At 32.4% G+C, this 12,159-nt stretch overlaps 2 protein-coding genes across 2 annotated transcripts; both read left to right on the top strand.

The window, feature by feature from the left end:
* LOC131617880 (F-box/FBD/LRR-repeat protein At1g13570-like) lies at nucleotides 1-2,044 on the top strand. The gene is made up of 3 exons (XM_058889151.1): nucleotides 1-919; nucleotides 1,252-1,416; nucleotides 1,516-2,044. Exons 1-3 carry the CDS (start codon nucleotides 98-100, stop codon nucleotides 1,807-1,809), a joined length of 1,281 nt encoding a protein of 426 aa, XP_058745134.1. The 5' UTR covers nucleotides 1-97; the 3' UTR covers nucleotides 1,810-2,044.
* A 1,900-nt stretch (nucleotides 2,045-3,944) lies between these two features.
* On the top strand, nucleotides 3,945-4,448 carry LOC131619757 (F-box/FBD/LRR-repeat protein At1g13570-like). Its single transcript, XM_058890823.1, has one exon. The coding sequence runs from the start codon at nucleotides 3,945-3,947 to the stop codon at nucleotides 4,446-4,448; it is 504 nt and encodes a 167-aa protein (XP_058746806.1).
* The last annotated feature ends 7,711 nt before the right edge of the window (nucleotides 4,449-12,159 follow it).

Raw genomic sequence — 12,159 nt, 5'->3', positions numbered from 1 at the left:
AATTTGAAAATGTACCTTCCAGAACTGAAATTGAATTACTTTTACAATTTTACTCATACATGATATTTACACTTGTTCTTGAATATGTAGTTCTGTGATGACTATGCTCAACAAAAAGGCCAATCAAAATGATCAAATCAGCGACTTACCAAGTAATGTCATCGATGCCATCCTAGCAAACTTGGAAATCAAAGACCAAATTAGGACTAGTATTTTATCTAAAAAGTGGAGGTATATGTGGACTTCAGCCCCACAACTTTGTTTTGACATAGATTTTTTTAGAAGTTTTAGGCATCTTGATGATGCTAACCCTGTAATTTCTAAAACCGTCACGAATATTCTTATGGGTCACAGTGGGCCAATACACAAGTTTACTCTTTTCATACCATTTGACTCCCCCTTTTTTGATATCGAAGTGGAATACCTCAATACGTGGATTCCGATTTTGTCAAGGAAGGGCATTAAATATCTTAACTTTGTGAACGTCAACTCAGTTCCTGATGAAATCCCATATATTATCTTCTCTTGTAAGGAATTGACTTACTTAAGATTTGGCGGATTTAACATGTTAATTCCACCTGATTTCTGCGGCTTTAAAAAATTGCTTGAACTTCACTTAGATATGCTAGTTTTCGAGCCCGGTGCACTTGAGACTCTTGCGTCTGGTTGTCCCTTTCTTGAAAAGCTCATAATTGAATCATGTCATGGTTTTGAGCATCTTGATATTTCTTCTCCTACTCTCAAAGTCTTAAAGATAGTATTAGGAGATGATATGAAGTCAATTTCTCTCGAGAAATCAAAGAATTTGGTCGATTTTACACTTGATGTTAATGGTATCAGGGTATATGGTTTGATCAAAAGCTTGCCAAAAATCAAGAGGTTTTCTGTTGAAAGAAGTTTCTATAACAAGGAGGAGAAGGTTAGAAAACATCACTGATTGTATTATTTTCATTATTGTTCAGTTGGTAAATTCGATCTGAAATTGAGAAGAGCATGACATTTAGTTGACATATGGTCTTGTTCAAATATATGCTTTTTATATTTTATTGTTCTTATTGCCATATCTATCTAGTTTGGCCTTATGGGTAGATATTTTTAAGACTGTATACTATTTTATTGGATACATTTATATGAGAAGTAATGTTGAATTTTGATTGATGGTCCAATCCAATATTTATAATCAAAACTGTGTTAATGCTAATTCAAAGTGTTGTACAGATAATCTCATAGATTTTTTGTTTGTATGCATAGTATCCATATGCAGATATTATTCCTCCCACACTGCTAGCAAGGTCATTCAACTCTTTAGAGTATCTGAAATTGGGTGACATGAATTTGAATGATAAAGGAGAACTTTTGTATGTTGTTAGTATTCTCGAAAGTTCTCCTAGGTTGATTGAATTTGCTTTATACCAGGTGAATATGAAAACCTAAGCTACTTAAGCTTGTTTCTGATTGTTGTATATTGACTCTTAAATTATTGTTGTATTTTGACTTTTTAATTTTATACTCCAGCCTTGCAACAAAGATGATACCTCACAAGTGTCAGACCATTCTGAAGAGTTACAAGAATGTTGCTGCTGGCTTAGACTTCAGATAGTGGATATCTACGTCGCAGGTTGCCCTCAGCAAGCAATGAGTTTGGCACAGTTCATACTTGTAAATTCTCCTGTGTTAGAGACTCTTACTTTTAATTATTGTTATGAGGAATTAGATGCACCTAAGCTGTTAAAAATTTCACAAGGCTTGTTATTGATGGAACGAGAATCGCCAAGAGCACAGGTTGAGTTCAATCATTCTACCTTCTAACTATTTCTGTAATTAGATGAAAAGATTGGCTGCACATTGGACCACAGTTTAATTTATTTATTTTCAATCTATTTGGTATTATGTGGCCATTGTTTGTAATATTTTTGTGAAAATCAGTAGGTTCCTTAACTTTCTGTTCTGGTTGTTTGTTGTCTGAGAGTAGATTTCTGGATGATAAATTGTGAAACATTTTAATTAGGGGATTAGTTATATTTTCAATTTTCTTTTGATTTAATTGGCGTGGTCCTTGAATTAGTTAGTATCAATCGTTAGAGTTTTTTCTTCTTTCATTTGAATTATTTAATTATTTTCTTCTTTCTTTTGATTTATTAGAATTTGATAAGTTATTGGATCCTATATATATTTCAAATAGAGGATTTCTTGAGCTAGTTCATACATGTAACACTTGATAATTTTAGAAATATAAAAAAAAAAAAAACTACTGCAAGGATAATGAAGCATTAATTAGAAACTTGATGACACAAATTGATCAACAATTTATAAAGTTGCTTACAAGCAACTATGAAGGCAATGTACTTGATAACCTTAAGGCTATTTTTGAGAGTTGGGAAGGGAAGGGAAGGGAAGGGAAGGGAAGGGAAGGGAAGGGAAGGGAAGGCGTTGTAAAATAGGAAGAATTGGGTGAAAAGAAGAAAAGGATTTTGGGTGTGAGGGTTTTGGAGGATTTGATTTTATTCATAACACCAAAAACCCCATAAAATGGGGGAACTCAAAAATTATATTGAAGGAGGGTTTTAAAGGGATTTGGAGGGCTTAATAAATTTTCCAAATATCTTTTAGATTGTTATACTATTTTGAAAATTAAAATTTTTGTAACAATAATGACTCTTAATCATTCTACACAAAATCATTTTTTCAAAAAATGTCAAATATTTTTTTATATTTTTTTAAAAATTCGATTTGGAAAGTCTTCCCCTTCTCTCCCCTCCAAACTCCCAAACATAGCCTAAAGGGTTCGTATGAACAAAGGATTCTTAAAGTTGAAAGCATATCAGAGAATCAACTTGTTGATACACTATAAAGAGAATAATCAATTCCCAATAAAGCATAACAACATTGTTTTTACACCATAATTTTGAAAAATTTCTGACGATACCGAAAATTTATGCGTGATACTGGAATTTTCACCAAAACAAGATTTCCGGTAGATTTGATAAATTTTCCGGTATTTTGTACCGCATATTTCATAATTTTCGGTATCGCCTACTGTAAATTACAAAATATCCGATATTTTCGCCCGAAAATTTCGGAATCCCCGGTATTTTCATTTGATGCTGATATCGGGAATTACAAAAATTCCAGTACTCTAGGAAAACCACCATTAGTACACACTGATGGCTCAGTAGATGCAACAATCGTGGTGTCTGTATCAGCACGGGACACCACATCCACTCCCTCCTGGACCGGCACCTGAACATGCTCTTGCACCAACTCCTGAACCAACTCCAATATCGGCTCCTACACCACCTCATGCACCACCTCCTGTACCTGCTCCTGCACCTGCACCACCTCATGCACCACCTCCTGTACCTGCTCCTGCACCTGCACCACCTCCGGCATCTGCTCCTCAACTATCCGCTCCTCAGCAACTGGCTCCTGAACCACCGGCTCTAGTACAACTACCTGTTCCACTGTAGGAACAGGAGGTTGACCATCCACAATTGTCGTAGGAGCTCTAGCAGTCCGTCGACGAGGTGCACGAAACCCCGACACGACCTGCTCAGCCATATGTTTCCGGTGAGAACCGGTCGGACGACGGCGATCACCCTGCGCCTCTGAGGCCTGTGCCTCATCAGTTGCTCGAACCACGTCATCTGCTCGATCATTAGTCCTGTTGGAAATATAATTTTCTCTGCCTTTAGTCCTCACTGCAGGCAAAGTTAAAAATCATTAAAAACTTAGCATTTTTTTGAATTTGTAATTTGGCTTTGCCCTCAGAGAAGAACAAAAAAAAGGATCGAATCAGCGAGTTACCAGCCATTGCTATAGATGGTATCCTAACAAATATGAAAGTGACAGAGCAAGTCAGAACTACTATTTTAGAAAGAAATTGGAGGTACAAGTGGACTTCAGCCACAAAGATTTGTTTTGATGATCAATTTTATCAAAGATTTATGCGTTTTCCTTACACTGATATTCATAAAGTAATCACCGATGTGCTTAACCAACACAATAGACCGATATATCAGTTTTCTTTGCGCATATTTGAAGCGTTGGATTTCGGTATCAACAAGGAGAATCTCAAAATATGGATTCCCCTCATGTCAAGGAACATAAAATACCTTGGGATTTTGTCTCAGTCTAAGGATAAAGATGAATTACCCCATATTGTCTTCTCTTGTAAAGAGTTAACATACTTCAAGTTTAGTTCTTTTAATCTCTCAATTCCACATCATTTCCAAGGCTTTAAAAAACTTATAGAACTTCACTTAGATTCTATTGAAGTTGAGTCGAGAGCACTAGAGAGTTTTATGTCGGCTTGTCCGTTTCTAGAAAAGCTCATCGTTGATGGATGTAGTAGCAGCGATGATCTTGTTATATCTTCTACTTTCCTCAAAGTATTTGTTCTGAAACTGATCCAAACAAAGACAATTTGTCTTAAAAAGCAAATAATCTGATCGAGTTTGCACTCACGACATCTGAGAGCAGATGTCTTATCAAGAGTTTGCCAAAAATGAGGAGGCTTTCTCTGTTTGGAACGAAAAATGTTAGAATACTTAAATAGCTTTATGTTTTATGGTAATATTTACAAGATAAGTGATGTTCAATTTTAATAGATAATGATCATTTATTGGTATACATAGTTTGACTACTTGCTTGATCCGATGCTGCAAACCAATTCATTCATCTCTTTAGTGGAACTGAAGTTGAGTAACCTAAATTTGAAGGAGAAAAGAGAACTTCTACACATGTTGCTCGTGTACTTAAAAGTGTGTCTAGCTTGGTTAAAGTTGACATACAGGTGAACATGAATGTACCTAAGAACTGCTTCTTAGCTTGTTTCTTATTCTTGCACTTACTTGACTCTAATTTTTATGTTTCAATCCATTCATAAGAGTTACAAAGATGATGATGGCACACAAATGATATATATTTCAAAGGTGTTGCAATGTTATAAATGTTGTCCAAACCTTCAGATAGTGGATATCAGCATCGGAGCTCGCTCTCTGAAGCATATATTGAGCTTGACAGAATTCATACTTGTTGAATGAATTTCACATGACAAATTTTCTGTTTTATAAAAAAAAAAAATTTTGGAAAATTTTTTATTCTGTTTTTTATATGTAATGCTAATAATTAAATTCTTTTTTTAAAATATAATATTAATAATACTATTCTGTTTTCATAAAATATTTATTTATATAGAAAAAACATAAACAAAATAAATTTGTAACATAATATTAAAATTTTCTGTTTAGAAACGTATATTATCTTGTTTTTAAAATATATTATTTATTTATATATAAAAAACAAAAAAAACAAACTATTAAAATAAACCTAAAAACATTAATTCACTATAATATAAACTAATTAACATTGATGCAGTAAAATATAATACAATCAAATCATAGAAATTCCATACACAAAATCATACTTCAACCAAATCATAAACTCTAACATAAACTCAAAAAACAAAAACTATAAAATAAAATCCTAAAAACATAAACTCTAACATTTTAACCAAATCACAAAAAATTCATACACAAAATCATATAAATTTTATCATGATATTTCAAAACTAACAACTAATTACGTTTAGATTAAAAAAGAGTTTGATGACAAAACGTTGAACCAACTATAAAATTGGGGCTTAGAGGTTTTGATTTTTGATAAAAATGAAAATTTTAAGAGATTTTGGGTGTATATAATGATGAACCCATAGCTAGTAAATGGGGAAGAGAGAATAAGTATTTGGAAAAATGAGATATAAAATGGATTGTGGAGAATGAAAGAGAAAAGTTGGTATATATAACAATGTTGCGAAGTCAAATTCACCCCGCAACATTTATTATCGTTGAGAGTTGTGAAGTGGCTCCCACCCCGCAACTTTTGTGTCAGTCAAAGTCTGCCCTGTGCTCAATGCCATCAGTAAGTTCATACATTGTCCTATCAACTTTTTGAAAAAACACTTGCAAAATGTTTTGCACCCCGCAACTTAAAGAGACGTTGGGACTTGCAGAGTTACTTTCACCCCGCAATGTCTCCCTTTGATAAAGTGTGAAACGGTCACCTACTACATCTGACAAACAATAAATTCCAACCTTTAATTTTCTCCCATTTTTTGAAACATAGTTGCGGGGTGAATAATACTTCACAACGTTATTTTAAAAAAAAAATCAAATTTCACCTATCAGTTACGAGAGGGAAAATCTTTTTCTTTTATTTTATAAAAAAAAATTGTGTTGCGAGGTGAAAATCACCCAGCAAGTACATTATCTTGCTAGGTGCTTTTCACCTGGCAAAATGAATGTTTTCTTGTAGTGATATGTTGCTCGTGTACTCAAAAGTGTGCATAGCTTGGTTAAAGTTGACATACAGTTGAACATGAATGTACCTAAGAACTGCTTCTTAGCTTGTTTCTTATTCTTGTACTTACCTGACTCTAATTTTTATGTTTCAGTCCATTCATAAGAGTTACAATGATGATCATGGCACACAAATAATAGATATTTCAAAGGTGTTGCAATGTTATAAATGTTGTCCAAACCTTCAGATAGTGGATATCAGCGCCAGAACTCCCTCTCTGAAGCATATATTAAGCTTCACACAATTCATACTTCCAAATTCTATATGGTTAAAAACTCTTACTTTTACTTGTTGTGAGATATTAGATGCACTTGTACTTATTGTCAGAAATTAGATGCACTTGTACTGTTCAATATTTCAAAGTAGGTGTTGTCGATGGAAAGATGATAATCAACTGCGCTTGTGAAGGTCCTTTGTGCTACCTATATATATAAAAAAAAATAGTAATGACCTTGTTGTAATGTAGCCAAATGGTACTACATTGTGTTTAACCTGGGTGTATAGTTTGATTTAATTATTGCGGGGTGGACCAATTACCTCGCAAAAACGTTAGTCGCAACTTTTTTCCAGATGAAAAACACCCTGCAATGTTGCCATGTGAAAATCACTTCGCAATTTTGGCATGTGAAATTCATTCTGCAGCGCACTTTCCGAACATAAAACAGAACATGGTGCAATGAGAGCAGTGTCAGAGCAGAGGAGCAGAGCAGGTCGAGCGGGGTGAAATTCAACGGACAAATTTAAATATCCGAAAATTTGCTGAATGAATTTTACCTGACAAATACTCTGTTTTATTAAAAAAAATGGAAAATTTTTTATTCTGTTTTTTATATATAGTGCTAATAATTAAAATTCTTTTTTAAAAATATAATATTAATAATACTATTTTGTTTTCATAAAACATTTATTTATATATAAAAAACATAAACAAAATAAGTTTTTTACATAATATTAAAATTTTCTGTTTAGAAACGTATATTATCTTGTTTTTAAAATATATTATTTATTTATATATAAAAAACAGAAGAAAAAACAAACTATTAACATAGACCTAAAAAAATTAATTCAGTATAATATAAACTAATTTAACATTGATGCAATATAATTTAATATAATCAAGTCTTACCAATTTCATACACAAAATCATACTTAACCAAATCATAAACTCTAACATAAACCCTAAAAACATAAACTGCAACATAAAATCTTAAAAACATAAACTCTAACATTTCAACCAAATCACAAAATTCATACACAAAATCATATAGATTTTATCATGATATTTCAAAACTAACAGCTAATTTTGTTTAGATGTGAACGTTAAAAATGGGTTTGATGACAAAATGTTGAACCGGCTATAAAATTGGGGCTTGGAAGTTTTTTTTTGTTGATAAAATTGAAAATTCTAAGAGATTTTGGGTGTATATAATGATGAAACCGTAGCTAATAAATGGGGAAGAGGGAATGGGTATTTGGAAAACTGAGATATAAAATTTTAAGAGATTTTGGGTGTATACAATGATGAACCTGTAGCTAGTAAGTGGGGAAGAGAGAATGGGTATTTGGAAAACTGAGTTATAAAATGGAGTATGGAGAATGAAAGAGAAAAACTAGTATTTATAATAATGTTGCGAAGTCAAATTCACCCCGCAACATTTATTATCGTTGAGAGTTGTGAAGTGGCTCCCACCCCGCAACTTCTGTGTCAGTTAAAGCCTGCCCGGTGCTTAATGCCATCAGTAAAGTTCATACATTGTCCTATCAACTTTTTGAAAAAACACTTGTGAAGCTTTTTTCACCCCGCAACTTATAGAAACATAAGGACTTGCTGCGTGACTTTCACCCTGCAAAGCATGCCTTTGAAAACTGTCAAACGGTCTCCTACCACATCTGACACACAATAGATTCCAACCTTTAATTTCCTCCCATTATTTTGAAACATAGTTGCGGGGTGAATAATACTTCGCAACGTCATTTTCAAAAAAAAAAAAAAAATTCACCCATCAGTTACGAGAGGGAAAATATTTTTCTTTTCTTTTATAAAAAAATTGTGTTGCGCGGTGAAAATCACCCCGCAAGTACATTATCTTGCTAGGTGCTTTTCACCTGGCAAACTCACATGGCAAAATCAATATTTTCTTGTAGTGACATGTTGCTCGTGTACTCAAAAGTGTGCCTAGCTTGGTTAAAGTTGACATACAGTTGAACATGAATGTACCTAAGAACTGCTTCTTAGCTTGTTTCTTATTCTTGTACTTACTTGACTCTAATTTTTATATTTCAGTACATTCATAATAGTTACAAAGATGACGATGGCACACAAATGATAGATATTTCAAAGGTGTTGCAATGTTATAAATGTTGTCCAAACCTTAAGATAGTGGATATCAGCGCCAAAGCTCGCTCTCTGAAGCATATATTAAGCTTGACACAATTATACTTGCAAATTCTATGCGGTTAAAAACTCTTACTTTTACTTGTTGTGAGAAATTAGATGCACTTGTACTGTTCAATATTTCAAAGGAGGATCACCAACTGCGCTTGTGAAGGTCCTTTGTGCCAGCTATGCCTAAAAAAAGATAGTAATGACCTTGTAGTAATGTAGCCAAATGGTACTACATTGTGGTTAACTGGGTGTATTGTTTGATGTAATTATTGCGGGGTGGACCAATTACCTTGCAAAAAAGTTAGTCGCAACTTTTTGCCAATTGAAAAACACCCCGCGTGAAAATTACTTTGCAAGCGCACTTTCCAAACATAAAACAGAACATGGTGCAGTGAAAGCAGTGTCAGAGCAGAGGAGCAGAGCAGGTGGAGCTGTGCAGATTTGACAAAAACTTGCAAGGTAAAATTCACCTGACAAATTTAAATATCCGAAAACTTGTTGAATGAATTTCACCTGGTAAATTTTCTGTTTTAAAAAAATATAAATTTTTTATTCTGTTTTTTATATGTAATGCTAATAATTAAATTCTTTTTTTAAAATATAATATTAATAATACTATTCTGGTTTCATAAAACATTTATTTATATAAAAAAACATAAATAAAATAAGTTTGTAACATAATATTAAAATTTTCTGTTTAGAAACGTATATTATCTTGTTTTTAAAATATATAAAAACAGAAAAAAAACAACAACCTATTAACATAAACCTAAAAACATTAATTCAGTATAATATAAACTAATTTAACATTGATCCAGTAAAATATAATACAATCAAATCATAGAAATTTCATATGCAAAATCATACTTCAACCAAATCATAAACTCTAAAAACATAAACCGTAACATAAAATCCTAAAAACATAAACTCTAACATTTCAACCAAATCACAAAAAATTCATACACAAAATCATATAAATTTTATCATGATATTTCAAAACTAACAACTAATTTCGTTTAGATTAAAAATGGGTTTGATGACAAAACATTGAACCAGCTATAAAATTGGGACTTATAGGTTTTTATTTTTGATAAAAATGAAAATTCTAAGAGATTTTGGGTGTATATAATGATGAACCTGTAGCTATTAAGTGAGGAAGAGATAATGTGTATTTGGAAAATTGAGATATAAAATAGTGTGGAGAACGAAAGAGAAAAGCCGGTATTTATAACAATGTTGCGAAGTCAAATTTACCCTTTATTATCGTTGAGAGTTGTGAAGTGACTCCCACCCCGCAACTTTTGTGTCAATTAAAGTCTGCATTGTGCTCAGTGCCATCAGTAAAGTTCATACATTGTCCTATTAACTTTTTGAAAAAATACTTGTGAAATGTTTTGCACCCTGCAACTTAAAGAGTCGTTGGGACTTGCGGCGTTACTTTCACCCCGCAATATTTGCCGTTGAAAAAATGTCAAACGATCACCTACACATTTGACACACAATAAATTCCAACATTTAATTTCCCCCCATTATTTTTGAAACATAGTTGCGGGGTGAATAATACTTCACAACGTTATTTTTAAGCAAAATCAAATTTCACCCATCAGTTACGAGAGGGAAAATCTTTTTCTTTTTTTATATAAAAAAAATTGTGTTGCACCCAGCAAGTACATTATCTTTCTAGGTGCTTTTCACCTAGCCAAATCAATGTTTTATTGTAGTGATATGTTGCTCGTGTACTCAAAAGTGTGCCTAGCTTGGTTAAAAATGACATACAGTTGAACATGAATGTACCTAAGAACTGCTTCTTAGCTTGTTTCTTATTCTTGTACTTACTTGACTCTAATTTTTATGTTTCAGTCCATTCGCAAGAGTTACAAAGATGATGATGCCACATAAATAATAGAAATTTCAAAGGTGTTGCAATGTTATAAATGTTGTTCAAACTTTCAGACAGTGGATATCAGTGCCAGAACTTGCTCTCTGAAGCATATATATTAAGCTTGACACAATTCATACTTGCAAATTCTATGCGGTTAAAAACTCTTACTTTTACTTGTTGTGAGAAATTAGATGCACTTGTACTTGTTGTGAGAAATTAGATGCAATTGTACCGTTCAATATTTCAAAGCAGGTGTTGTCGATGAAAAGAGGTGGATCAATTGCGCTTGTAAAGTACTTTTGTGCTACCTATGCATACAAAAGATAGTAATGAGCTTGTAGTAATGAAGTCAAATGGTACTACATTGTGCTTAAGCTAGGTGTATTGTTTGATTTAATTATTGCAGGGTGGGCCAATTACCTCGCAAAAACCTTAGTCGCAACTTTTTTCCAATAATACTATTATCTTTTCATAAAACATTTATTTATATATAAAAAACATAAACAAAATAAGTTTGTAACATAATATTAAAAAAAATTGTTTAGAAACGTATATTATCTTGTTTTTAAAATATATTATTTATTTATATATAAAAACAGAAAAGAAAAAAAAAACTATTAACATAAACCTAAAAACATTAATTCAGTATAATATAAACTAATTTAACATTGATGCAGTAAAATATAATACAATCAAATCATAGAAATTCCATACACAAAATCGTACTTCAACCAAATCATACACTCTAACATAAACCCTAAAAACATAAACTGTAACATAAAATCCTAAAAACATAAACTCTAACCTTTCAACCTAATCACAAAAAATTCATACACAAAATCATATAAATTTTATCATGATATTTCAAAACTAACAACTAATTTCGTTTAGATTAAAAATGAGTTTGATGACAAAACGTTGAACCAACTATAAAATTGGTGCTTGGAAGTTTTGATTTTTAATAAAAATGAAAATTTTAAGAGATTGTGGGTGTATATAATGATGAACCCGTAGCTGGTAAGTGGGGAAGAGAGAATGGGTATTTAGAAAACTGAGATATAAAATGGAGTGTGGAGAATGAAAGAGAAAAGCCTGTATTTATAACAATGTTGCGAAGTCAAATTCACCTTTTATTATCATTGAGAGTTGTGAAGTGGTTCCCACCCCGCAACTTTTGTGTCAGTCAAAGTCTGTCCTGTGCTCAGTGCCATCAGTAAAGTTCATACATTGTCATATCAACTTTTTGATAAAAACACTTGCGAAATGTTTTGCACCCTGCAACTTAAAGAGTCGTTGGGACTTGCGGCGTTACTTTCACCCCGCAATGTCTGCCTTTGAAAAAGTGTCAAACAGTCACCTATCACATCTGACACACAATAAATTCCAACATTTAATTTCCCCCCATTATTTTTGAAACATAGTTGCGGGGTGAATAATACTTCACAACGTTATTTTTAAGCAAAATCAAATTTCACCCATCAGTTACGAGAGGGAAAATCTTTTTCTTTTTTTATATAAAAAAAATTGTGTTGCA

Source organism: Vicia villosa, linkage group LG7 (genome assembly GCF_029867415.1).
Source record: "Vicia villosa cultivar HV-30 ecotype Madison, WI linkage group LG7, Vvil1.0, whole genome shotgun sequence".
NCBI classification, from domain to species: domain Eukaryota; kingdom Viridiplantae; phylum Streptophyta; class Magnoliopsida; order Fabales; family Fabaceae; genus Vicia; species Vicia villosa.
The sequence above is the reverse complement of the archived record's forward strand: the minus strand, read 5'-3'. Positions and strand labels throughout refer to the sequence as shown.